Source organism: Oreochromis aureus, linkage group 23, assembly GCF_013358895.1.
Source record: "Oreochromis aureus strain Israel breed Guangdong linkage group 23, ZZ_aureus, whole genome shotgun sequence".
NCBI lineage: Eukaryota > Metazoa > Chordata > Actinopteri > Cichliformes > Cichlidae > Oreochromis > Oreochromis aureus.
The window spans coordinates 5,741,271-5,768,658 of NC_052963.1; the positions used below are offsets into that span (position 1 = coordinate 5,741,271).

At 39.2% G+C, this 27,388-nt stretch overlaps 4 protein-coding genes across 4 annotated transcripts; 2 read left to right on the forward strand and 2 right to left on the reverse strand.

Moving 5' to 3' along the window:
- Window positions 1-1,618: 1,618 nt before the first annotated feature.
- On the reverse strand, window positions 1,619-11,940 carry LOC116320992 (gap junction alpha-3 protein-like). The gene is made up of 5 exons (XM_031740734.2): window positions 11,676-11,940; window positions 8,955-9,016; window positions 6,282-6,370; window positions 5,480-6,030; window positions 1,619-2,800 (listed from the first exon to the last, which is right to left on the reverse strand). The coding sequence occupies exons 3-5, from the start codon at window positions 6,348-6,350 to the stop codon at window positions 1,984-1,986; spliced, it is 1,437 nt and encodes a 478-aa protein (XP_031596594.1). The 5' UTR covers window positions 6,351-6,370; window positions 8,955-9,016; window positions 11,676-11,940; the 3' UTR covers window positions 1,619-1,983.
- Window positions 11,941-13,882: 1,942 nt separating this feature from the next.
- LOC116321022 (gap junction beta-2 protein-like) lies at window positions 13,883-17,261 on the reverse strand. The gene is made up of 6 exons (XM_039607349.1): window positions 17,217-17,261; window positions 16,410-16,581; window positions 14,896-15,048; window positions 14,509-14,657; window positions 14,226-14,432; window positions 13,883-14,081 (listed from the first exon to the last, which is right to left on the reverse strand). Exons 2-6 carry the CDS (start codon window positions 16,578-16,580, stop codon window positions 13,994-13,996), a joined length of 768 nt encoding a protein of 255 aa, XP_039463283.1. The 5' UTR covers window position 16,581; window positions 17,217-17,261; the 3' UTR covers window positions 13,883-13,993.
- Window positions 17,262-20,136: 2,875 nt separating this feature from the next.
- Window positions 20,137-23,129, forward strand: sap18 (Sin3A-associated protein). Its single transcript, XM_031740770.2, has 4 exons — window positions 20,137-20,315; window positions 21,935-22,044; window positions 22,618-22,740; window positions 22,848-23,129. Exons 1-4 carry the CDS (start codon window positions 20,244-20,246, stop codon window positions 23,002-23,004), a joined length of 462 nt encoding a protein of 153 aa, XP_031596630.1. The 5' UTR covers window positions 20,137-20,243; the 3' UTR covers window positions 23,005-23,129.
- A 623-nt stretch (window positions 23,130-23,752) lies between these two features.
- Window positions 23,753-27,349, forward strand: rtraf (RNA transcription, translation and transport factor). Its single transcript, XM_031740768.2, has 8 exons — window positions 23,753-23,929; window positions 24,398-24,522; window positions 24,620-24,719; window positions 25,586-25,666; window positions 25,781-25,869; window positions 26,261-26,329; window positions 26,474-26,522; window positions 26,673-27,349. Exons 1-8 carry the CDS (start codon window positions 23,869-23,871, stop codon window positions 26,825-26,827), a joined length of 729 nt encoding a protein of 242 aa, XP_031596628.1. The 5' UTR covers window positions 23,753-23,868; the 3' UTR covers window positions 26,828-27,349.
- The last annotated feature ends 39 nt before the right edge of the window (window positions 27,350-27,388 follow it).

Here is a 27,388-nt window from a genome sequence, read left to right on the forward strand (position 1 = left end):
AGCTCCAGGGAACTCAGCACTTCTGTGCCACACTGCAAACACAACCAGCAGAAAGAAGGCAGTTTTTATACTCAGTTCAAGCTGCAAAACTTAAACCTGTTTAGTAAGGAACTTTGAAATACTGTCTTATTAGGCGACTCAACTCTTATGCTAAGGGGTTTTGCATAGTGACAAACTTTGGCTCAAAGTCAGTAAAATGTTAAAGCATTTATGGTTCTTGGTTTCTTATGTAAAACTGCAGCTTGATCAGAGACAAACTTTTTATAAACATAGGTAGTTCTGTATAAAGTCTTGTCGTGAATATCAATGCTGTTAATTATTAAGTATTTACATATTTATATATAGTTTACCCTGATGTAACTGCAGAGATATTATTTTGTAAACATGAAACATTATAAATATACCTAAATGCAGACACACACACAGCCTGTAAAGCCTTAAAACTACATCTCTGGGTGGACCTGCTTTATGGTCACCTGCTATTTCCTAATGCTGTGAATCCCTCTATTTATTAAAACTACAGGCTGTGTAGAGAGCGTACACAGAGATGGACAAGTTCTACACACTTACGACACTTCAGCTCCACCATCACATCACAAGAAAATTAAAGCTCAAGAAACAAAAGTGCAAACCTTTCCTCTGATGTCTCACAGGAAAGAAATAAAAGAAAGATGAAAATAAAAAACTGCACAAAAACTTATTAGTAGGTCCAGTCATCATCATCATCACAATAACCTTTCCTTATTTGTATTTTTGCTGGCTGTGTGGATATTTTAAGTGTGCATATGTGATGTGTGCAGTTACATTAAATGTCATCTAGATTTCTTATTCTGTATTATTTATCTTTTGTCAAAGAGGAGTGAGAGAATGGCCAGAGAAGCAAAATTAAGTAGCAGTAAAATTGACTTGTGCATTTCTGTCTTTGTGTCAGTAAACTACTAAAACAATGGATTTGATATGATTAGCTTAAATTGGCTGGGGGTGATACTTTTTTCAGTGGGCAATATCATGGCTACAGGAAAATTCCTGAAAACTCTAAGCTGGAATGACAACCATGGCCTGATAAGATTTTTGGTCTCGAAAATCTATATACAAAAGATATAGTTTCTTTGGCCATCACAGTGGCTAGTGCCATCTTTAATATACAGTAGTTTGACTGGAAAAAGCAGTATAATAGAAACTATCTGCTATGATGCATCTGGGTTGTTTGATTGATTCTTGGAAGATTAATACTGTGATGGAAACAAACAAATGCTCTTTTCATTTTTTCTATTTGTATTAAACTAACACAAATGTATTATGAATACATTTTAGAGCTGTTTATTATGAAGTGGTAACTTTTTCCCTCTGTGTTAACTCAGTATGCTAAGCTTAGCCTAATGACTTCTCTCTTTAGCTTCATCATTATTATACTGACACAAGAGTGCTATTAACCATCTAATCTCCTTCTCATTGTGAGCTGAATGCTTGGTAATGACATTACCACAGTAGGCTGTTTAATTAGTTGAAATGAAGCTGAAAACATGCCAGTTCCTATTTAATTTAGCCTCTAAACCTAATAGTTAAAAAGTAAAATTAAAATAATCTGGATGTTTTTATATGTTTGTAAATGAAAAAAAAATGGACCCCCATGCGCACAGCCATTACTCTAAACAATTTGAACCTCCTTTGAACTGAAAACTTACACGTTAAGAAACTAATGTGGACATACCCTAATGTTGTCGATATCTATGTGGGGCATCAAGATGTTGTCTTCCATATGACAGAAAGACTTTTTTTTTTATCCCTGTTTCAGATTCGCAGTGTTGACTATAAACTAAGCAGCCAACTCCAGCAGGCATCAGGCTCATACTGAAGTGCATGCTTAGGTGTGGTTTTATGCTGCAGTGCATATTAAAAGAAAAAAAAGCATGTGTAGGCTCTCTCTGTGTATAGAGCATGCATGCATAGTTGGGTAAAAGTGTGAGTGAGTGTGTGTTTTAGCTACACGGCCAGGTCATCGGGGCGAGCTCGTCCACCGCCACTCTTGCTGGCCCGACTTGGCTTGCGGTTGTCTGTCCCCGCAGCAGCAGGAGGCTGATGCATCTCCGCTCTGGTTACCACAGTGAAGTCATTGTGCAGGACCTTAGAAGGTGCTGTGATGACAGTGGTTTCCTCTTTCATTGCCATCTCCTTTGGCATGAGAGAAGAAAGAGGGGTGTTGCGCGGAAGTGTGGGAAATGCAGATTGCTGCTCCTCTGGTGTTGGGGTCTTTTCAACTTGAGGAGAGGAGGAGGCTGAGGCTGAATTTTTTCCATTCAGATTGTGGACTTCCAGCACCATGTTGTTCCAGTTCTGCTCCATCGCTACCAGCTGTCCTTGACTTCCAACGCCCACTTTCTCACCGCTGCTGTAAAAAGAAGCAGCATCCAACAAGAAGTCATCTGGGTGGAACATCGTGCTGTCCATCTTCATCCCGGCAGGCACAGGGGTGGTTGCAGCGTTTAAGGAGGTCACAGTAGGGAAAGACTCTGGTGGGCTGTAGGCCCCTCCCTCAGCTGCCCCGTCTCCCATCACACTCACGCTGCCGAATGCCGGCAGACAGTCGAGCACCAACGGAGAGGTCTGCTCAGGGCTCGTCTCTGCGTCTGTGGGCTCATCTTCAGCCATAATCAGTGACTCGCTATCAGGTGCAAACTCATTGGTGACCCCTCGCTTTACTTTCTTCCAGCCTAGGTGATAGATCTCCAGCAGGTTGAGGACCAAAGAGACACAGGCAACGACCAGCATAAAGATGATGAAGATTGTCTTTTCAGTGGGCCTACGGCAACAGAGGAACAAAAAGAGGTTGTGATTAACAAATCACACCAGTGTATAATAGGAAATGTAACATTAAAAGAAGAAGAAGGAAGAAAATCCAATGTTATTATTGGATTTCTCATTGTTCTCATTCTCAGCGATGGGCAAAAGGCTGCAGTGGGTACACTTGGTAATAATCATTTTTAAATAACCCACAAGGGCAAAAATGTTAATATTTGAACAATATCTTCATAGACTCAAGCAACTAGCTCCTTACTATTCAATATACTACCTATACAATATAATATTAATTCTGTAGTCCCATGCCCTTCACATTGATAGTGATGGTATTGACTTTTTTGTTCATACTGTGTCCTTTTACTTTAGACTCCCTCTGTAAACACAAAATTCTCTTGTGTTAACTGAAACTGACCTTATTATACTCAGGTACTCAGGTAACGCTGTACTTCCAACTGGGGGTCTCTCCTAGAGTAGTTTTGCATGATTGTCCGTTCAAAATAATTCAAAATAATTCTTGAGCCTTTTTGCATCCCTAGATTCATCCACATATTGAAATAAGGCTTCTCTTTAAGCCCTTTGCCTTGATTCACATTGGCTGTCACTTACAAACAAAAGATTTGATTTGACCATGCTAAGGTTATTGATTATTGACACCATATTATTGACACCATATTATTGACACCATATTATTGACACCATACAACATACAAACGTGATACAACCCGTCTGATACTGAGTGTTAAGAGCATTTTGTTTATTTATAAATACTGACTTAACTATTTTAACCTTTAGCCAAGCTGGCCCCTTAATGTTTTTAACATAGTATTATGTGCTCATGTATAAATGTAATTTAGCTTCGAGTATAATTTTAACTAACATTAGTGTCACGTCTTTAAAACAGTGTGTATATTTCAGTGGCCATGGCCCAGATTAGTAACAAGCCCATCAGCCTTGTTTATTTATGGGCTGGTTTGTTTCACGCATGTGCAACACACGTAGAGCAAATAGTCAGACTCACAGCCACACACTAGCATGTCATCAGCATAGAAGCGCTTCAATGTGAGTGAAAACACAAAGTTCGCCAAAGTAAGCTGTAGGAGGACCAGCGCGAAAAGCTTCTTAAAAACAGACCTAATCAGACACTTAAACCACCCACACCCAGCTGAGCATGGACATTTGAAAGATGCTAAGCAAGACAAAGCCACTAAAGCTTTATTTGTAGCTCATTATTTGTACCTCCTCCAGTAGCAGAGCACTTTATTTTCAGTTATTTTAGAGAAAATAAAGTGGTTCCAAATGATTAAAAGCCCAGCACAACCTCGGATAACCTTGTCTTTTTTTATTTTTGCACTATCAGTCTTTGTAAGAAAAAATTATTCTTAATTTGTTTGTTTTTTTGCCCCCATGGTATTAAAATGGTATTGGGTATCAAAATTCTAGTAATGTGGCAACCCTGTTGGAGACAGGAATATAAATTGTTGTTTTCTTTCAACTCTTTGAAGCAGTCTATTAGCCACAACACTACAACTGACCAAACTGCAATGCCAGCCGCATTACAACATACCGCCCATTTCTGCATGCAGACAGGTCTGGCCCGGATCTGGTGTCAAGCTGGCACTGCTGGCTGACTTCTGGCATGGTAAGTGGTATGTCATCCAGATAGGGGCCAGGCTTGGCGTAGATGGCACTGTCTATGTGATGGCATGCTACATCTGGCTCGATTGTGGTTTGGTGTATGTGGCCCAGATCTAGCATCAAGCTGGCACTTCTGACTGACTGGTGTCATGGCAGGGTGTATGTCAACCAGATGTGGGCCAGGCCTGGCAATGATGCCACTATTTATGTTCCTATTTTCCTATTTTAGTTAGAAGACCCAAATGCCATGTTGCAATACTATACCACTATGGTAGCCAACATTTGAAATGCAGGTTTGACAGGTTTGTGAGTGTACACTTTATCCAAAACCTACTGAGGGTTTACTCATGTTTGTCACTGGGTGGCTGTAGCTCAGGAGGTAGAGCAGGTCACCTACTGTTCAGAAGGTTAGTGGTTCAATCCCTGGCTCCTCAAGTCTCCATGTCAAGAGTGTGAATGTGTATGAATGTAGTTAGGAAGCACTCAGTTTAGAGAAAGTGTGTGATTGTGGAATATGGAGCACTTTGAGTAATCTGGGAGAGTAGAAAAGCGTTATATAAGAATCAGTCCATTCACTGTGTGAACAGAGTTTTGTCATGTTACTTTTGCACTATTATGTTCCGGCACATGTTGTTATTACATGGCTTGATTAAGGTACACATTAGGCTGATATCTGGGGCCAAAGCTGAAACTGTTCTGGGCCAGCACAGGACCACCAGTGTGTCTGCAACTGGCCTTGTGCTGGCCCATGTGTGGGCCACCTCTGGCAAACCAGATCTGGGCCACCAAAGGGCCGTCATTCTTTGCGGTATGTGGGCCATGTGTAAGCACATTGTGTGGGCCAGATCCGGGCCATACCAATTTTGCTGTGTGGGGTGTTGTTTAGACTATTAGTGTTGTACAAGTACATAGAGTGTGATAGATTTAGTAAATATAACTAAATGACAGGATGTATGTGCAGAGTATAATGAAGAATAATTAAACAAAGACACAAAGAAAAAAAACTTTGATTGTGATGCAAAACAATAAAACTGAACTTTCTTACCTGGAGATGAAGCAGTCCACAGTATTGGGGCAGGGCCAGCGGCCACATTTATAGAGAGGCCTCAGCTGGAATCCATACAGGAAGTACTGCCCTAGAATGAAGCCCACTTCAAACAGAGTCTTGAATATTATGTTGAAGATGTAGGTCCTCAATAATGCCCCGCGTATCCTGATTTTTCCATGTTCATCACGAATTGGGGGTTTCTCCTTTTTCCCTCCACCATCACCAACTCCATTTTGATAGAGAGGGTCATGGTCGTCCTGGTGTCGTCCGGCCTTTCTGAGCTCCTCTTCCCTCTCCCTCCTCTTCTCCTCCATGCGGACAATGTGTAGTACATGGCCCAGGTAGATGAGGGTTGGTGTGGAGACAAAGATGATCTGCAGCACCCAGAAACGGATGTGGGAGATGGGAAATGCCTCGTCGTAGCAAACGTTCTCGCAACCGGGCTGCTGTGTGTTACAGGTAAAGTCTGATTGCTCGTCACCCCAAACTTCTTCAGCTGCTGCACCCAGCACCAAAATTCGAAAGATGAAGAGTACTGTGAGCCAAACCTGGTTCGGACAAACATGACAGTTAGCAACACAGTAGTTAGTACTTCCTGGATAATGCAGAGGGTAACTAAAGCTTGTGGTTTCTCCACAGTGTCAGTATGGTCTGCCTTTTACCAAACTGAAAACCAGAAAATGTCATCAACAATGTTGGCGTATCAAAAGTTCTATGAAAAGGAAATACAGTGAAAATCATCAAAAGGTAAGCTTAATATGTTTAACAGATCATGTTTTTGTTATCAATAGTCGGTCACCTTTCCAATCACAGTGGAGTGTTCTTGAGCATTCTCCAGCAGTCGCCCTAGAAAACTCCAGTCACCCATGCTTCTCTCAGTTTTCTAGCCTACAAAGAGACATGAGAGTCTGTGGTGAACAATAAAAAGTCAATTAAAGAACAATACAACAGAAAGTCAGTATTTAGGGTTTTATCTGAACTTTTATGGCTGATACTGTTTTACCTTGTGTCTCTATGTCTGATTGTGTGTGTGTGTGTGTGTGTGTGTGTGTGTGTGTGTGTGTGTGTGTGTGTGTGTGTGTGTGTGTGTGTGTCATCACAGAAAATCATGTCAATACGTATCTAAATCTCTGAGGAATGTATACAGCATCTTGTTGAATTCACAAAGAATTAAGCCAGTTCTGAAAATCAGTACTAGCAAGTGTCCTAATCAAGTGTTCGGTGAGTGTATTTTCCATGACGTTTATGAGGAATCATTCAATCTCTGTCAGTCTGTTTCCCTTTTTTCTTATGCCAAACATTCGCTTTCTCGTCCTGTAATCAGTTTGACACTTCTTTTCCATGAAAACATAAAGAACTAGTATTGTTCCCTTTTTAGTCTGTGTCAAACACAGACTAGTGAGTCCTAATGAGATCTAATGGCCAGTTCATCTATAAAGTCTTTAGCCTAGAAGTTTTTGAAAGTATTCATCTAAGCCACAGTTATTCATACACTGTTCCAAAAAATAGTAATGTCAAAGTATCTTACTGTATATTTTACAGTTTTGTACTGTTTTTCTAGAATATCATTAAATTTACACAAGTAGACTGCGATTTTACATGTCAAATGTAAAATAACATAACATCACTGTAAATATAGTAAAACACAATTTACTTGTTTTTTAAATATATTTTTTTGTACATATGCATATTTAGATTGTAAAAATACATTCAGAAATGTATCATAATTTCACAAATATTTGATCTGTTAAATTCAAATGTAATACTATGGAAAAATATATAAAATGATCGAAAATTAATGAGAATAATCAATAATTAAAGGAGTATTTGAATTATAATTTTGCAGAAAATTTCATGTCATCTAGGTCTGATTCAATAATTCAGAGGTAACAAGTGAAAATATAATTAATAGGAATAAAAACTAAAAAAACCATATAAAACATTGCACGGCCACGCTGTGCTAATTATATATTTTAAAACATAAATGTAGAGGTAGGAAATGCAATTAATATAAATCTCAAAGTATTCACAACATTCCTGAACAGAAATAGGCCTCTGCACCTGGGGTGAGGGTGTGGCCATGAAAACAATGTGACATGCCATTGGATGTTGGGACACATAATAACATGACGCTAAGCATCAGCCAATGAATGTGAACTAACAACCACAAGGTGGCGGGTATGGCTGCACTGTAGGAAAAAATCCTAATATAAAAGTATTCTACTGTGCATTTTACAGTTTTGTTCTGTTCTTCTAGAATAACATTAAAGTTACATAAATAGACTGTGACACATTTCAAATGTCAATTAACGTTAAATCACTGTAATGTAATAAAACATAATTTTCATGTTTATTAAATGTATGTCTGTACATATGCATATTTAGATTGTTAAAATGCATTCACAAATGTATCATGATTTCATAAATATCTGTCCGTTATTTGAAAGATTGAACTGTTGAATTCAAATGTAATGCTATGGAAAAGTATATAACATGATTCCTATAAGCTTCTGCTACATCACATAAGTATTATTAGCATTGCTATTTAGGGCGATCGTGGCTCAAGAGTTGGCAGTTCGCCTTGTGATCAGAAGGTTGACGGTTCGAGCCCCGGCTCGGACACTCTAGGTCGTTGTGTCCTTGGTCAAGACTCTCACCTACCGCCTACTGGTGAGGGGTCGATGGTGCGATATGGCAGCCTCGCCTCTGTCAGTCTGTCCCAGGGCATGCAATCCATTATTATTTAAACCAACTGTTAACTGTATATTTCTGTACATTTACGTATTATTATTCATATTGCCACATTCATTGACCTTGTTTATAGGTAATTTCATTGTTTAATCACGTTAAAATGTTCCTAATTTAATGTCTAAAAGCACTTGGAAAAGGCAAGATCCCATGTAAAATTAGGGCAACAAACTGTATTGTCATTACTGGAAATAACCGTATTTTTATGAGGAAGTTATTTTCTGTTATTTTACGGTAGTATTTTGGCGCCCCAGCTGCCGGAATATTACTGTTTTTTTAAGATGTTTTTTTTAACAGTGTATATTTAGTTTAATTCCATTAAATTTTATTTATATCTCAACAGTAATTGTCTCAAGGTGCTATATATTGTAAGGTAAAGACCTTACAATATAAAGGCTATCATCATCAAAAACAAAATTCTTTGATATTCTGAAATATTGCTTCATATAAACGAGTGCTGTTAATACTTACCAACAAAATAACTGCATGAACATCTCAAGCAGTATCTTGCCTTACAATACCAAGAAATATTTTTTTACCATTTAAACCTTGGTGTTTCACTGTGAAATTTTACAAAAACTTGGCTGCTGCCCAAAAAGCTCTTTTCAACTGAGCACAGAAAGCATAACTACTTTCGAACTTCAATGCGAAGAGAAAAGACTTCAAAATAAAATTTCAAATAAGTTGGATTGTTTTGAAAAAAAGAAAAATTAAGCTGACTTACTAAAATATTGTTGTGTTGTCAGAGATAAATCCATCGACCAGAAATCAGAACAAAAACTATATCTGGAAGGAAGAGACAAAATGCTTTGTGTTAGCTTTTTAGGCTATCATCATACAGACATCACACAAAAAAGGATACAGGGCTTTTTGATGCTGATGCCAATATGAATATTTTTCTTAACCAGAAACATTTTAGTGCACAGTAGGTACAAATGATGCCATATACTTATAGTATGGCATCGGAAACGGTCTTGTTACTCCTCACCTGATGCTAGGATTAGTACCAGTGCTAAGAACTGTCCAAATTTTTTAAACAGTTCAGATATTTTAAATTATCAATCACACAGGTCTATAGAGTGATAACTTCAAAATTAATTCTGCAGCATGATGAAAACCCCAGAAACATAGCATAAGACATAAAGAACTAGCTAAATTGAGTCCGGCAGCGTATGGTATGACCTTTCAGAGCATTCTCATTCCCAACGTGTAACATAACTACGATTTGTCACGTCCCAAGGCATCTCAAAGGTAACCTTCCGCATCCCTATGATACGCTCCAGATTGTGGATGGAATCCAATAGAATGACACTCGCAGAGGTAACACACATTCCAGCCGTGTATTCCAGCCCTAACCCTAACCTTAATCCTAACCTTAACCATATCAGATAGTGTTTTCCAAAGCGATGCATGATCAGAACGTAAAATAAATTTACATGTGTAGATTCATTCCAAACGGTTCTCGTGCCTCCGAAAGCGTAACATACCGACGATTTGTCTCATAGTGTCGGTATGTTACGTTTTGGAATGAGAATGTGTTGGACCTTCACAGAGTCCAGGTTTCAGCTTCACAGATTCCATGTGGAATTACATGAAAAAGGAGAAAGAGGTCTCACAGAGGACCCGGAACAGTCAAGTACTCTGAACTAAGTGTACTACTAAGAATTGGTAGCTGCAGTTTAAAAGGGTTCATTTATCACTACTTTGAATTAATTTCACTCTTTTTTCTTCATCTGACATTTTGGTGCAATCCAATGCTCACAGTAGCACTGCACGTGTCTGAATGTTTGATAGTTATTCCATGGTATACATTTGCTTTTGGATGTGCCAAATTTGTGTGTACTTGCGCTGGTATGTGTGTGTGTGTGATGCGAGACTGGCTGGTTAGTGGACAATGGCTGGCCATCTGTGAGAAGTGAAGTGAGTGAATAACAGGTTGTCACTGTTGAATGCCGGACTCATCACATCCCAGGAATGCTGATGAGGGCAAATGTTTGCCTGGGATTCACTGATATGAATGCACACAAACATATACATACATTCTAAAGTTTCAGCAGTGTTCTGTACTCCTCCATATCGCCACTGTGTAACTTACTTCCAAAATAAAATGTAAATCCAGGAATTTGTGTCTGATGAGAGGTAGGTCAACTGAGTAAAAAAAAGAGAAAGAGAGAGAACGGAAGCTCCATAGACAGAAAGGAAATATCGCGGTCATGATTTAACTGTGTTCTTAAAAAACTGCTTAGAAACACAAATAAATAAATAACAAAGACTTTTCAGATGTCTTACACGTGAAACATATTCTCAACTGACAAATGGCTACAAATTCACCAGTCTAACGGTGGTATGTGTACATGTACATGATGTGTTGACGTGATGAAATACCATCGGCCATGGCAGACAATAGGGAAGCTGCCAGATGGATATTGTTCTGGCTGCTGTGTGCTTTTGATGGATCAGAGGTCTTTGTGCTAAAACAACCCAAACAGTTAACTCCTGGCCTGCCATTTGCGCAACGAAATCCTTTTAAAAATATGCACAGTCACAATCAAAGACAATTCTGTTCATTACTCAGTTAGTCAGCTACCCTAGTGTATATCCAGAAACTTGAGAAGACTGTGCTCAGTGTTTAAGCAATTAGTTTCACATGGTGTGGAATAGTACTGAAGATGATTAAATGCAGTTTGCCAGCACAAAGAAGATATTTTTGATACATATATTAAAAATGTAAATATATGTCTAAAAGTGCCATTCCAAAAATGTGGAAAGAGTTTGTAACTGTACACACAAGTGAATAAATGGGTCCAAAGTTGCCTAAGATACTAAAAGTACAAAAAATGTCTTTTTTTAAAAGTGTGCAGAGATTTATAGAATGGCACACAGCATCTAAAGAGAGTTTGGAAATAATCAATTCAGCAGCTGGTTGGCTGGTTGGTAGCAGCAACTTATTTCTTCCATTTACTACAGCAAGTCACACAGTACAATTCCAACAAGCAGAAAAACTACAGGAAGGTTCTTCCTTTCGTGGTAACATTAGACAGTGTGTCTCCTATACAAAAGCAATGGTTGCATTTAAATAGCCATCAAAATTAAAATGTAAACTTCCCTACAGTTGACCTCAAATTTATTAAAAGCAAAACAAAACAAAAAACAGTCCTACCGCCTGTTTTCCATTAGTTTCTTGTCCATGACTCTTTAAAAAAAACTTTTTTTAATTAAAGTATCAAAATCTAGCCTAAACCCCCACAAAATGCATTCTTTTTTCCCAAAGATTATTTAAGCCTGGACGATATTGCTTTGGATTTGTGGCTTCCTGTCTGCCGTCTTTCCCACATGGATGTGAACGCACCATGAGAGGTGCTGATAATCCAGCAGGTGGAAAGATGATAATCCCTCTTCCCTCCCACTTTAGCCTCCAGCATCACTCTACGGTGACCCTGCTTACCGTTAGGCACCGCGCTCCTTCTCTTCTTTTTTCTGTTAGTCCCACGGAGGTTCTCGGGGCAACCAAGAGAAGAGTAGGCAGATTGATAGAAGAGGAGAAGGGAGGGAGAGAGACAGAGAGAGAGCAATACACAGAGTAACAGAGAGAGAAAGTTAACAACAAAAAAGGAGGAAAAAAGAAAAGAAGAATACGCGAGGCTAGTCTAGTCTAAAAAAGGGCGCCTGTGGAACCTGTCCCGCGAAGGCGAAGCACAGCGGCTGCGTCCCGCGTGGCCAAGGCCATCCGCCACTGTCAAACATTGGTGTCCCCGTGCAAGGGGCGCACGAGGGGGGTGGTGAGGGGAAGGCGCGCGTTTGAGTGCGCGCGCGTGTATATGTGGTGCAACGCAACTATCACATTCCTGACCAGACAAAAATTTTCTTTAAGAACTTCTGATAAGGGGAAAAATATATATTTGGATTGTTCCTTTTTTCTTGAATGCTGTATGAGGTAAAACACCGTCTGGATATTAGCTAACTTACTAGCTTTTTTACTGTCATTACACATAAACATCAATATGGAAGATTACTGATGTCAAAAATGGAGAAATCAGAAAAAAATAGACAAAAATGGAAGTGTAAAAGTAAGCTCATCTTTCTAAAAGTTCTTCATATTGCAACAGTTTTTTAGCCCCCAAAAGGAATTACATGTTAAAGTGTTACATTACATACATGACATTTAGTTACAAGTAAATTACATTCAGTTACTCATTAAGGGTAAACCTCACCTACAAAGATGATATTTTAAATGATTTAAAAGAACAGAAGCATTAAACACCATCAAGTTTTCATAATAAAAGATACAGGATAACAGAAATTAAACACAACAAAATACAAATGTAAAGACAAAAACGATATAAACAGAAGCAGAAAATGCAGAAACTAAAATCAGTTATTCCAAGTTTATGTCTGTGAAGGTTCTCAGTCATCCAGGTCATCGTAGTCAAAGGAGTTTGCAAAGAAAAGCGTCTGGACTTCTGTGAGTTGCTTGAAGACGTTCTTGGATGAGAGGTGAAACGTCTTCAAGCAACTCACAGAAGTCCAGACGCTTTTCTTTGCAAACTCCTTTGACTATTCCAAGCTTAGTACAGACATGAAAATCTTGCAGTAATAGTCAGCCGTGTGGCCAAGCTTAATATGGCTCAGAGCACCAGTGAAGAATAAAATGAATTCTATCCACCCAATGAGAGCCTTATAATTAAACACTGACATATAGCCCATTTTTCACATCTTTTAAACAGAAAAGACTACCTTGGTATTCATGTGAGATTAAATGATTCATAGTATAAATGTTGACTGCAATAAATGTGAAAAGTAGAGTGATAAATAACATCCACAGTCTTAAGAATGCAGGCAGAGACAAATAAATTATAAATGTCACTGTAGCTTTTTTAAAACCTTTTTTCACTCCAAAACATTGCAAAGTTTTTTCTTTTTCTGTACGAGAAAACAAGTTTTTTGTTGTTGCTTCTTAACAACTACAAAGGATGGGGTGACACCATCTATTCACCTATGTTATCACTTAGTTTTGTGTCACCCAAGGAAAGTCCCTCTGGGTAGGCAGGGGAAGGAATTGTTGCAGACCTGGTTGCTCACCAGCAGGGGTCAGCAGAGTACAGTACCTCATTACAGAACAAAAGAATTCATGGGTTTGTCTTTTTCATTCCTTTAAACACAAACATCATAAATATCATAAGAATATACTACATAACCAATAAAATGAAAAGAAGATTAAATGTTATCTGGAGAAGTTTTACATTCAATTAATTATTATGAAAAATACAACTTTTTGTAAATGTTTGTACACCAGTGGCTTTTCATCAGGACCTTTCAACCAGGACAAGGCCCAGGGGTTGGGGACTGCTGCTTTACATTACTGCCTTCTGGTGGTCTGCTTGTTTTGTACTCATAGGAAATTGTAGCTGTCCCCATTTTTTCTTTCTACAAACAATTTATAGAACATGATTCTGGACATTGGACAGAATAAAAAGTATTTAAAATGACCTCAACATTAAACGCATGTAGTTAAATACACATGATGTATTTATATTTTTATTTGTTAAACAGCTTATCTACATACAAGTTCATTTAACATGAAAGTATAGTTTTGAGATGCTAACATCCTCTCCACCCCTTGATTTTCTACAGAGTATCATCGAAAATGTCCGATTTGTGAGTTGTATTTACATTTATGATTCTCACACATGTATTATATCTCTAAAATGACAATGTTTTTATCAGTTTCTTCTCCACCCTCCATCTTCTTGCTACATTTCAAAATCAGGTTGAAACAACTGACTTTTGGTTAGTCCTGATCCGCATCTTCTCTCTACTGCCTAATTTCCTCTCCTTCTGATCACAGAGACCCCTGCAAGAAAAAATAAATAAATTATATATAATATAAAGAAGTGCATATGGAATGCACAGCTTAAAACTCAAAAACAAAATAATCCAAAAAAGAATTGCGTCAATCAGCTGATTAATCACCTGACTGTCTGATTAATACTATTACCTAGTGAAAGCCTTGATGACAAGATATACAAGTTCAGCCACGTTAAGGACCATGCAGATAGATGAGGTAGTGGCCATGAAAACAGTGAAGATGGTTTTCTCAGTCGGACGTGAGATGAAGCAGTCCACCAGGTTAGGACATGGCCATTGATCACACTGCACTAGCCGTGGCATCTGGAAACCATCATACACCACATACAGAGCATACCTGGAGACACAGATATCATACCATCAAACCAAAACAGCCATCTGAGACTGACGGAAAAAGGAAGCACTGGTCTTACATGAATCCTGCTTCAAACAGCAGCCTGAACACCAGGCTGCAGGCATATGTCCACCAGAGGGCACCAGCTATTGGGAGCCTCCGCTTTTTCAGAGTCTCCAACTCCTCATCTTGGCCTTTTGCGCTGAGAAACCCAGCTCTACCAGGACTCTGTCGCACAGGATGAGATAATTTGAGCACTCAAAGAGCTTTCTACTACAAGTCTCATTCACCCAAACACACACATTCATACATGCCTAAGTGCCTTTTTATCTAATATTAACTTACACACACTGATTAATGCATTGGGGGCAAATCAGGTCTCTGTCACAGCTGCCCCAAATGACATCATCATTTTGTCTGTCATCACGATGACTTTGCCGTAATCATAATAAAACAACGCACACACCTGAAGGAGCTTCCTCTTATCTCTGTGGTTACGATAGGCCACATACATGGCAACCAGGAGTGTTGGCGTGGAGACAAAGACAAGCTGAAGACACCAGAGACGGATGTGGGACACGGGAAAGAACTGATCATAGCAGACGTTTTCACAGCCAGGCTGAGGGAAAACAAACCCACCATGATCGTCACAATTATGACAACATCAGTGTTTAGTTAATCTCTTTGCCTGGTCCACTGAAATCAAAGGTCAGCTACTGAGTGAAAAGTAGGTGGAAGCTGCTAATAATTATCACACTCTGTGTCATCTTATACGTCTTGTCCATACGTTTGTACCTTTGTACCTGTGGACAGTTTACGCTAAAAGGCCAAGATCGTTCTGCTTTGAGATAGTCTTTGTGTAACTAAACTCACCAGTAGGGCTGCTCAATTAATCGAATTTTAATGTAGATTACAATCTGGGCTTTCAACGATCATTAAAAATGACTGAGCCGATTATTAGCACCTCCCTCGTGCTTTACTCTGGCGCTGCTCCGAGTGGCAAATCGAGCGCACCTCTCTGTGTTTCGAACACGCGTCACAACAATTAAGAGGACCTGAGGGAAGCTCCGAAAGCTCAGAAAGCTAAGCAGAAGTTATTTGGAGAGGAGAGGATAATGGCTGCTGAAGAAAGAATGCCGTTGGTTGAAAAGAGAGGTAAAACGACTTCAGTGGTGTGGAAACATTATGGGTTTGCGGAGTCAGACGTGGATCAAATATTGTGCAGTATTTTGAAGTTCACTAAACATAGATGTTTACATTTTTCATTTATTTTTTATATTGCAAACATTTCCACTGTAATCAGTATTTGCACACTATTCTATATTATTTTTTGACAATCTTTAAAGCCATTATTCAATACATTGTTATTGTTAAATAAATATCGTCAAATAATCGAGATCTCAATTTCAGTGAAAATAATCGTGATTATCATTTTTGCCATAATCGAGCAGCCCTACTCACCAGCGACTTTGTTAGTTACACCTCACAAGTGCTGGGTTGAACCTGTTTTTGCCTTCAGAACTGTTCTTCGTGGCACCAATTCAGCAAAGAGCTGGAAACACTCCTCTGATACTGCGGTCCATGCCATCACTCAGCTGTCATTTAAACTTGTCACAGAGTCTCCGTTTCCTGTTCTAGCCGACAGGAGTGGCGCCCGACACAATAAAAGCACAATAAAAATATTAAGTGGTGATAGTGACTACTTTTTAGATTATTAATACTTTATGTAGTATAAAACTTTACAGTATAACTTTGAAGTCAGTTCTTAGACATACAGGAAACCAGTGGAGAGAAGCAATCTGTTAAAACCAGTGAGAAGAGTAGATTCTGTATTCTTTGCAAACTGGGGGTGAGAGAATGATTCTTTGAGCTGCAGAATTCAAGCTCAGACAATAAAACCCAAATCTTATTTTAACAAATAAGTGTCATTATGACTTACATCCCATGTGTGGATCAGATGTAAAAATGGACACTTCCTACCTGCAATGTATTGCAGGTGAAGTCAGACTGCTCGTCCCCCCAGACGCTCTCCGCGGCAACAACCAGCACCATGACCCGGAAAATAAAAAGCACAGAGAGCCAGATTTTACCCAGGCTGGTGGCATGACGGTTCGCCCCGACCAACTGAGTGTACAGAGCGGGCCAAGACATCCTGGGGGAAAGGACAGTGACAAGGGAATGGGAATGCTTGCACTACAGAACAGGGATTCATCAGCGCACTCTTTTGCATTTCTTGTCATTACATGGCCGTGTTTATCTGCTTCTTTTACAGCATCTACACGTCTGACACATGGACACCGATTTCAGACATTTACGAGGAAGTCAGTGGCAAATGATGAAAGCAGAGACCGGCGCTGAACAAAAGACGAGTTTGAAAGAGGACGGGATGAAAAGGAATGAAAGTGAGAGGAGGAGGGGAGAAGGTCCACTGCCAGCATTCATGTGAACTGATGAACCTCTCTGCCCACTGTGGACTGTACTGAACCGAGCCCACTCATCTAAAAGCACACTGAAACACACTGTACAAGCACACTGCTGTGGTTCTCACTGAGCTTCACCGTTCACACTCGGTCACTGATTGGTTCATTCACATATTTTAGATGATGTGTACTTGCACTAAAAGAACCTGGGATATATTTCACATGACATGCTTATTAAGAGGTTTGTTTCTAGCTGGAGATGTTTTGTCGTGAAGTAAAAACAGAAATTCTGATAAAAACCTGAAGCGACTTTTACCACAATAAATTAAGATTAACCTTTGTTTTGCTTTTGTTGTCGTTTTCTTACCTTGTGTCTTCAGTGTCAGGATGTTTCCGGGAAAGTATTCCACATGATCCTTTTCAGTATGAAACACACACACACACACACACACACACACACACACACACACACACACACACACACACACAGCCTGTTGTTGCATCAGTCACATTTGAAAGAAAATCTCAGTCTAAGAAACTGAATAAAACACAAACCTGCAGCTCCTGCTTCCTTTGCATGAAATCAAAGATGCACCTCTCAGTGTGAAGTGAGCCAGGATGATGTCTGATAACTTCCTATGATGACTTTCAAAATAAAACAACACAGCGCAGATTGTGCATTTTTGGAGGAAGAGCCAACAGAGAGGAGAAATACAACATTTTTAGCAACAAGAAAAACTCTGGATTGTGACAAGAAGCACTCTGAGAGTTTTGCTATTTGCTCTGTTAAAACCTATTTTAAAAGGCTTGACATAATTTTGATTATTTTTATGTGGATATAGCACATTAATTTCATTACTTAGTAAAATCTGTTTTATTGTTTAGGAATCAACATCAAATTTAAAACGTTTTTGATCACAACCTTATTTTGTTTTCCCAAAAAAAATTCCTTATTTAGGAACATTGTGCAAGGATATTCATATTGTTACGTATTTAACTGGTTATAGCCTGTTATTGTAATGTACATAACAAAGTCCTAATGAAATAAATGTTGGTAAAAACAGCTGATTTTTAAGCATGATTTTAAGGATAAAAGGCATTTTATTAAATTTTGATCTTATCTGACCTCAAGAAGAGGTCAGAGATCCAAAGAAGTGTGATAGCTGGAATCCCCATACATCACTCCCTATAAGTCAATATACATACAATACAAACAAGAGCAGTAGGAAACATAGTTTTAAATAGCCTTGTCTAGAATTATTATTACTTTGACCTTCAGATCAAGCTACTGATCTTGAAGCAGAGATCAGAGGCCAAAGGTATTTTTATTCAGTGCTTTCTGTGTAATACACACCAAAACTTGTAAGATTCATATTTTCAGGTTATAAGGTTTTTGTCCATTTTCCACCAGTAAACCATTAAGTTGACCTTGAAGTCCTCGGTGGATGTAAATCAACTTATAATGGACTGTTAACATGACCTCACTCTACATCGCTACAAAGTTTTATCAAATTTTATTCAGGAATATAAACTCAAAGTAGTAATGAGATGAAATGCCAATTATTGATCAAACTAATAAGGACAGGGCAGGCAATTACTAAAGAGGGAAAACAGACAACCTGGGCAGGAAGTAAAAGAACAAAGGGAATGCAAGAAAGGTTTGTTTCCATTAAAGTTTCATAGAAATTTTCCACTTTTTACTGTTTCACAGGCTGGTTAGTGCTCTTTGGAAAAGAGCTCAATTTCATGTGCAAGATGAGTGGGATGAGTCACTTTTCTTTGACATACTGGATTTTCCCAACTAAATAAACTTGGTTTGGATGACCATCCACTGCACCTCCTCTGCAGTGTGGAAGTCCGAGAGCAGAAAGAAGCAAAGCTGCGCTGGGGTTTAATGTGTGTGCGCGATCTGTCTGTGGCTGCAAGCTGAAACAGGTAGAGTCAGATGATTTTTAAGGTCCAAACCAGGACTTGGCAGCAGTCACCCTGCAGGACAGAGCAGCTCTGTGTGTTGCTGATGGCTGTGACCGATGAGCCTTTCCCACTGTTTGTCAACATGTGGGAGGATAAAGCACAACTTCCTCAGTTTACAATAAGGACGCTCAGAAATGAAGACTATTGAGGAAGCTCTAACTTGTTCTGCATTCTGTGCTGCAGTTTGAGTGGCGAGGTACAGATATAAACTTTTAAACAAATATTTTGCAAACGAAAAGGTGCCAGCGTGTTAAAAGCTGACGAATGAAGCAGAAGCGTCTCCGTGCAGAATTGCAGACATCCTGGCTGGACTCTCATGTGCATAACTACACGTAACATGACCCAGCATGATGAGGAGACAAGAGCTGAGACAGAGAGGGCATCAGTGATCGTAATGGAGTCATTAGGGGAATAACAGCAGCACTTATTCTTGATGCATATCAATGAATGAGTATCAGTGTCAGGGCCCGACTCAAAGAGCCACTGTTTGATCTTTCAGTCAGCACAGGGTGAAAACAGAGGGGTGAAAGCTGGCAGATTGGCTGCCCATTCTGATGAGAGGAGGTGGTGATGCAGTGGTGATGGTGGGGGGCTCCAAGACACGCACACACACACAGTGAATGGGTGGAAAGAAAGAGAGAGAGGTAAAATAGAGCTGATTGTTAGAGTAGCTCCTGATCAGCCACAACTGCAGGAGAACAGAGAGAGGCACTGTTAGGATACACACACTACACAAACACACACACATACATACTGTACAAAGACGCACTGTACAACGCTCACATATATGTTACCCAGAAATCTACACACGCTCACCCTCGCGCCATGTAATGAGTGAGGGGGAGAGCAGCATGTGACTGAATAGCAGGTTTCACATCTGTAGGTGGACTTGGCTGCCTGATCTCAGATCAGGCAGCGGAAGTCTGTACAAGTGCTGCAGGATGAGCATTTACCTTAACATCATTTGAAAGGCTGCTACAGGTGTTTGAGACAGGGGTGCACTGGCCACCCACACTCCATACTGAGAGAGCGAATTCGGATTTCAAAATCTTATTTGCTTTCATGTACCTATTTTCAGTGATATTAACTTTAATAGCAGGAAATTAACTAGGCATATAATTCTTTTCTTTCTCTCTTATATAACTTATATTTGACAATAACATAATAAAACCGCTGATTCTCTTTTTGTTGTGCCATCCCAATATTTTTAATGGCCCCCCCATACAGCCACCCCAGTGAAAAAAATCTGGAGGCGTCCCTGACCAGAAGGTGGCAGTAACTTACTCTGCGGTGGACGAAAGCACACCGGAAAAGGAAACTACATGCTATCCGCCTCATTTTTGGCTGCAGTCTGACTGAAATATCCAGCACGGAGGCACAAGTCACCTAACTGAAGCAGTAAATTATTAAAAAAGTAGCAATGGCACTTGAATCGCGGATCACACAGGAGGAAATAAAGAAAGAACCAGAGAAGCCAATTGACAGAGAAAAGGTAACCAGCGAATTTTGATTCGCGTGCTGTTTTTGTTATTAGCTCCGAGCTAACCTGGGTTAGCCCTGAAAGCTAACTAGTCACTTTGATGCAGACTGGCTGATGTTTGCTCAGAACTGTCGCAGTTTTAGGGGTAAAAATGGATAAAGCTGCATTTGTGCTTTGTTTTCAGGATATGCAGCGTTAATGCTCAGAGAGTCACCAGTTTGGATACAAAGTGTGCTAATGAGCAACGGCGTGTGAGCTAAAATTCAGTTCGATAGCATCCAGCGGCACTGTTGCATATATCATGTTAACCTGATATAATTTTGCAGCTGATTAGTAACTTTTTGCTTAGTGTTTACTTCATAAAATGGTAAAAAGAAAAAAAGAAAAGCTATATTTGAATCGTAATTCACAGCTGGCAAAAGCACGAGACATTTTTCCCCCTTTTTTAAGCTAGAATACCTTTAAGGTCTTTATCGAAATCCTGGCGTTTTGAAATGTGCCTATACGCAAATGCAAGCCAAAGCATTAATTTAGCTCAGTTGTCCGGTTAGATTTAGATTCAAGAATTTCAGTGATGTCTTACTATCAGTTTACTTTTGTAGCATTTTGAGTAAAACAAATAAAATAGCTCTGCAGTTTAAAGTTAGATTTGTAGGCAAAAGTTCAGAAATTAGCAATCAGGGAAACATTGTGACGTGCGTAAAATAATCGGTCAGTAAAATGTGAATCCAAAGGCTCTAATGCGTCTCTTTCATATCTTTAGAACAGTATGCTTGCACCAGTTTACACAAAATGAAAACGCATTGATCTTATTACTGGTGTGTAAACAAGCCTGTGCCTCGATCACCATAGATTTCCTTTGCTTTCTTTCTTCATTGAGATTGGGAAGTAGATCTTACATCTTTCAAGGCAGACTTATGAGATGGATGTCAAAGCTTTCACTTAATTTAACCTTGTAGTAAAATAATTTTGAGTGCGGTCCACATTTCCATTAGCTGGCTTCACTTACTGTGACATTGGTAGTGAGAGTTTATACAGTGTTCCTATCAACTGGAAAGTAAACCTGTATAGCTTTACTGTCAGTTATTCACTGTGTAAAAAACACAGTGGTAGATGGGAGCAGCTACAAAGTTGCTTTTCTTCACGTTAGAGTTTGTGGATCAGGTGGCTGGATAATGGGCTTTTCTCAGTGTTTTCCCAGTAAAGATTTTAATGGTGAATTTACAGGAACAAGCTTAAACTTTATTTACATGTATATTTCTCTCATCATCTTAAGAGAGAGTTTTATAGCTTCTGCTAAACCACTACGCAAGACCAGCAACAGAAACAAAGTGGTAGTTCATCCATGTGAGAGAGAGCAGTGAAGTATGGGGCTGTGGCATACCATACATGGTGGTGGAAAACTGCAAAATAAAAGCGGAGAAGTGCACAGATGGACTCGCCGTATCAGGTTCTGTTACTTTGTGCAGGGTTCCTTGTTAATCATTTAAAAAATCACAGAGAATACACACCTGAATTATTTGAAATCAATATTTTTTTATATCTCTTATGAATCAGATGTTTTCATTGTGTTTCTTCCATTGTAAACTGAATTTGTTCAGTAATATTATTATTATGTTTCTTTGCTGCAGACCTGCCCCCTTCTGCTGCGAGTCTTCACCACCAACAGTGGGAGACACCACAGAGTTGATGAATTTGCTCGAGGAAATGTCCCTTCCAGCGAACTGCAGATATACACTTGGTAAGATCACAGATGTCTCACTGTTTTTTTTGTTTGTTTGTTTGTTTTTTTGTGAGTGTGTTGGCCAGAGTTGAGGATTCGCCAGTGTTTTAAGCTAAGTTTGTAAAACAACACAAACATAGTGTTATGATGCTCTTCGGGGTTGGATAATTTTCTCAAGTCAGTGCTCCTGGCCATCTCCCTGTAGCATCGCTGATCAGTGATAGCATTGTTGCTGTGGCGACAGAGGACGTTGATTGATTTGGTTGATTTGGCAGCCGTGGTTAACATAATTGGAAGCACATCGGCTAAATAGTTAAGAGGACTAAATAAAAACATTGGCAGGCCCTTTTTAAAGTTCGAGCTATAGTTCTCATGTATCGTCCAGTTTGTTTCCTCTGTGTCATATCCCACCTGTCTCTGGCTCTCTTTTCATATACGGTGGAGTTTTTCCACAGACAAAAAGGACATTGTGAAAAAGTTAAGGAGATAAGGGCCTTGTTTTTTTGTTTTGGTTTTTTTTTTGGTTTTTGGTTTTTTTGGGGGGGAATAAGGACACTGGAGCTGGTCTCTGATTGTGTGTATGTGTTTCAGGATGGATGCTACACTAAAAGAGCTGACTAGCTTGGTGAAGGAGGTATATCCAGAGGCCAGGAAAAAGGGCACCTACTTTAGCTTTGCCATTGTCTACCCTGATCCCAGAGGGAAGATGTACAAGTGAGTATCACACCAAAGACTGCGCTCATTGGATTCACGTAGCTAAAGATTGTGGTGAGCTATGTATATTGCGTCTTTAATAACCTCTCTTCTCCCACCTCCTTCAGGTTGAAAGAGATTGGCAGTACTGTGTCTGGCAGAAAAGGTGCAGATGACTCAATGACACTGCAGTCTCAGCGCTTCCAGATTGGAGACTATCTGGATATAGCCATCACACCACCCAACAGAGCACCGCCCCTTGGCACACGCATGAGGCCATTCTGAAAATACACATGCACAAACCAAGACCTTCTGTATTTTGTCTTCTTTTCATCATCTTGGATGATTTTGACTCAGTTTTTTTTAGAGTGTGATCTGTAATAAAATTGTCCCTTTTTTTTTCCAAAGTCTGAATAGTTTCTTTTGTGTCACTGTGAGATGATTATTGAACTTGTTAAACTAGCAAAGAAACAGAAGTGAAGCAGGGAGATCGCCTCTTCCTTGAATGCTGTATTAATTTCCAGGATTGGAAATGTAGCCATTTACTGAATTCACATTATTTGGCTTCCTTTGTATTTGTAATCTATAATATTTAAAATTAACTGAATTGCATTTTAATTAAAAACATGAATAAATATTACAAATTAAGTGCAAAAAAAATTTTTAATGCCAAAAAGTGCATATTCAATATTCACAGTACCCACAAATCACCAATATCAAATGAGTCCAAGCTACATGTAACAAGAACTGCTTGATCAAAATGTTCTTTTCTTTTGAATGCAAATCTATAGTGAAAGATCGATGAGAAAAACATGGTCACCATTCGTTTAATTTTGTATAAACGAATTTAAAAGTGTTCAAATCAAGCTACTCTATTAAAAATAACCAACTATAGCTAATCCAAGTACAGATTTCCCCGATCTAGGCTTACTATAATTATTTTGTAATTGTTTTATTTTATTAGTTTACTCTTGTTAATGTCTAATGGGGGTAGTCAGTGTGGGAAACGTTTTATTTTGATAGCTATAAGAGGAAGTTGTACCCTCTCCGTCAGCGCATGCGCGAAGCTACATACTGAAGGCTAGCAGAAAATCCAAGTGACTGTTAGCTAAAGAAACTATTTGGTTTCTGTATTAAACACGGGGTGAAATGTTTCGGAGAAAACTGGGCGCTCTGGATTATCACAACCCCGACGGCTTTGACTGCACAGGTAAGAATAAACTTATGAAATAGCAGTTCGGTTGGTCAGTTGAGTTGAACGTGGAGCCGGCTAACGTGTCCTGTCTGTATGGAGACAGAGAGCTGCCCGATTAATAACGTAGAATATGTATGTTCAGTGTGAGACAAACGTGTATCTTTATGAAAAAAGCAATGTACAAGCTGCTTGTGTTCGACACTATTATTAATTTTAGCTAGTTTTGACTATAGGTTGTTTGCATTTTACACGCAATAAACACACACACTCGGGCTTGATTAGTAGGCTGCAGATATCAGCTTGCCACAGTCATGCCAGTGAGTTCAAACGCTTCCTGGTGCCAAAGTAAACAATTTGCGTCCTGTAGTGAGTGATTCAGCAGATGTGGTCTTGGAACCTCGGTTTTATTTATTCACTCCTTCACTTACTGGCCATGTGTAGCTGCTGATGTGTTGTTATAGGTATTGTCTCATTTCTCGTCAGATGAGACACAGTTTAGGAACTGCATTGTGTGGCTGGAGGACCAGAAGATTCGACATTATAAAATCGAAGACAGAGGTAACCTGAGGAACATCCCCAGCTCAGAGTGGCCCAAAGCCTACCAAAAGGTAAGACTGCTGGATCATCTGAAAGTAATCACTGCATTTCTGATATAATATGAGGAGCACGGTGAGTTGTGTTTGAGTTTTCTTTACCTGTGTGCAGTACCTACAGGATGTGAACTGTCCGTTTGGAGTCGATGAGAGGAAGGAGGCTGTAGATTGGTTACTGGGCCTGGCTGTGCGGTATGAATATGGAGACAATGGTAAGGGGTTTTATTTGGTTCACATTTACTTGTATAATGGAAGAACTCCTTAAAAAAAAAAAAAAAAAAAAAAAAAAAAAAAAAAAAGAAAAAAAAAAAGAAAAAAAAGACTTCTGGCAGAACCAGACTGGAGGGGACCACCATCAAGTGGAAAAGTGCAAGGAGCTACAGTAAGGGATTTTCTCCTTACCGCTGTTTTCCAAGTGTTCTCTCAAAGTTGGTCATGTGATTGTCGGGGTTTTCTCTCTGTATTATTGCAGAGTCTTTGCCTTATAATATAAAGTGCCTTGAGGTGTCTGTTGTTGTGATTTTGTGCTATATCAATAAAACTGAATTGAATGCAGTATGTGTAGAGAGCTGTGCTACAGAGCAGAGGTTTAGTGGGAAAACCCGAGGGTTAACTTGGATTTACAGGTTTGCAGAGGGGGTTCACATCAACACAGTTGTGTGCCGCACTCCTAATGGGACTTTCAGCAGGTTATGGTTAGGATAAGTGATAATGTGTACAAAACTGCCACCTACTGGCCAGTCAGTTCCCTAGTAAAAAGTGTCACCAGTCTATTATTGTGTACCTTTTAAGTTGTGTGCATATAACAGATTACATGAAGACATTTGTTGTTTTATTGGTGTCACTAGAACAAAAATGTTGTCATTTTAACCTGTCACTAGTTGAAATACCAATGATGACCAGGAGATGGAGACATTACAAAAGGAATACTTTTTGTTAAGTGTCAGATCGTATGTCTCCTTTTACTGCAGAATAAGAAGAACAAATTGTTACTCTTGTACTCGTTAGTGTGAGCTCCCCTGTTAATGTAGTGCAAGTCAGTCTGTTCATCAGTTGCATGTTTTGTGTCTCTTCACAGTGGAGAAGTACAAAAACTGTCAGCCCCTGGCAGCTTCAAGTAACAGCGATAAAGCAGTGGACCCTCTGGTTAACCTTGACAGTAAGTAAAACTTGGATTTGAGCTTCCTCCGTCATTCTTTCTTCTTTCCCTCTTTAAATCTTTACAGGATAAAAGTTAAAACGTGTGTGTTTGTTTTGTTTTGTTTTTTTCCAGGTAATTCTCCAGATTTCAAAGCAGGAGTTACAGCTTTGTCCAACATCCTCAAGATACAGCGGCATGACGACTACCTGGTTATGCTTAAGGTGAGAGCACACTAAAGGGCTCTTTAATACTGTAGCAAAGCTCACCTGGGCACAGAGAAAGAACAAGTTGGTCAGTTGGTGAAGTTTGTGGTTGCTTCACAATAAAAGCCCTTAAAATGATGAAATCCTTTAATGTGAGCTGGCAGCCCTGATTGGTTCTTTTAATGGTCAGACTGATAACACGGAGATAATAGTTGGCACTCAAAAAATGCAGAATAGAAATTTTGCACTTTCACTCGCCACTCGAAATGGAAAGTAATGCTGTTAACCATATTAAGGGTGTTTTTGTTTTTTGTTTTTGTTTTTTTTAAAATATGGAAATCTTATGTATTAGAAGGATCTGAAATCATTAAGAACAGAGGTTTTTCTTGTTTTTCTTTGCAACTGCCAGGCCATTCGTATTTTGATCCAAGAGAGACTTTCTCCAGAAGCCATCGCTAAAGCCAGCAACAATAGAGAGGTAAACTGAAGACACATGTGCATAATATGCATCAAAAATCATAAGTCTATGTATAGATTGCTGCAAGTCTAGAGCCATGATTTCAGTGGGGTTATTGACAAAACTTTTATTCTCAGCCAGATATATTTTCTTTTTTTCCTCCAGGGTGTTCCAGTAGCTTTAGACAAGCACATCTTGGGTTTTGACACTGGAGGTAAGTTATTTATTTAATTAATTTTTTCTGCAGGAAGGCTGAAAGCCGATGAGCAAATGCTATGACGATCAGTCTGCCCAGAGTTCACAAGAATTGCTTCTCTTAATGTATTGGTCAGATTTTGGTAAAACTTCCGTCTTTTCTCCTCAGATGCGACTCTAAACGAAGCGGCTCAGATCCTGCGCCTGCTGCACATTGAGGAGCTGAGGGAGCTGCAAACCAAGATCAACGAGGCCATCGTAGCTGTTCAGGCCATCATAGCCGACCCCAAGACAGACCACCGGCTGGGCAAGGTTGGCAGATGAGAGCGAGGACGGTGACGGACAGCAGAGGACGGTGACGGACAGCAGAGGAAGTGAGGGACTGAACCTGATTAGATTTTTGAGAGGGAAAAACCTTTTGTTTGGATAAAGGACATCAAAGAATTTTTGTTGTTTTTTTTTTCCGTTGTTGCATGAGATCGGACTGTTTAAATTGGGAATCTCATAAATAAAAGACCCAAGTGTTCATATGTGGACATGCAGCCTGGATAAGTTGTTAAAACTTAGTAATGTATTAAATAAAATAAATAAATAAATAAATAAATAAAAATAATAATAATAATAATAATACTACTAGTAATAATAATGATAAATAAATAAAAATGTTTTCCATTAATTATCCAGTAACAAAGTTTAAAGCTTCTCAAGCAGCATCTTTTCTTCTGCAATATTCAAATTGACTGTTATATTTGTTTCTGGTGTTTCTGATGAAATATTTTTTGCAGATGAACAGAAATTGTTATTTTGAGGTGTGAGGGGAAAATCTATAAATCCAGCTGCACACAGTTTGACTCCTGCGCTTCTTTTGTGGTGAATCTTTGACAA

Bases quoted from the DNA above. Each gene is read 5' to 3' on its own strand.
- LOC116320992 (XM_031740734.2), bottom strand. From the start codon at position 6,350: ATGGGTGACTGGAGTTTTCTAGGGCGACTGCTGGAGAATGCTCAAGAA. The intron at 6,031-6,281 runs GTGACCGACTAT...TGTCCGAACCAG, and splicing joins ACTCCACTGTGATTGGAAAG to GTTTGGCTCACAGTACTCTT. The intron at 2,801-5,479 runs GTAAGAAAGTTC...CTGTTGCCGTAG, and splicing joins GTGGACTGCTTCATCTCCAG to GCCCACTGAAAAGACAATCT.
- LOC116321022 (XM_039607349.1), bottom strand. From the start codon at position 16,580: ATGTCTTGGCCCGCTCTGTACACTCAGTTGGTCGGGGCGAACCGTCAT. The intron at 15,049-16,409 runs GTAGGAAGTGTC...GTTTTCCCTCAG, and splicing joins TCACCTGCAATACATTGCAG to CCTGGCTGTGAAAACGTCTG. The intron at 14,433-14,508 runs GTAAGACCAGTG...CTGTGTCTCCAG, and splicing joins CTGTTTGAAGCAGGATTCAT to GTATGCTCTGTATGTGGTGT.
- sap18 (XM_031740770.2), top strand. From the start codon at position 20,244: ATGGCACTTGAATCGCGGATCACACAGGAGGAAATAAAGAAAGAACCA. The intron at 20,316-21,934 runs GTAACCAGCGAA...TCTTTGCTGCAG, and splicing joins AGCCAATTGACAGAGAAAAG to ACCTGCCCCCTTCTGCTGCG. The intron at 22,741-22,847 runs GTGAGTATCACA...CACCTCCTTCAG, and splicing joins CCCAGAGGGAAGATGTACAA to GTTGAAAGAGATTGGCAGTA.
- rtraf (XM_031740768.2), top strand. From the start codon at position 23,869: ATGTTTCGGAGAAAACTGGGCGCTCTGGATTATCACAACCCCGACGGC. The intron at 23,930-24,397 runs GTAAGAATAAAC...ATTTCTCGTCAG, and splicing joins CGACGGCTTTGACTGCACAG to ATGAGACACAGTTTAGGAAC. The intron at 25,667-25,780 runs GTAAGTAAAACT...GTTTTTTTCCAG, and splicing joins CCCTCTGGTTAACCTTGACA to GTAATTCTCCAGATTTCAAA.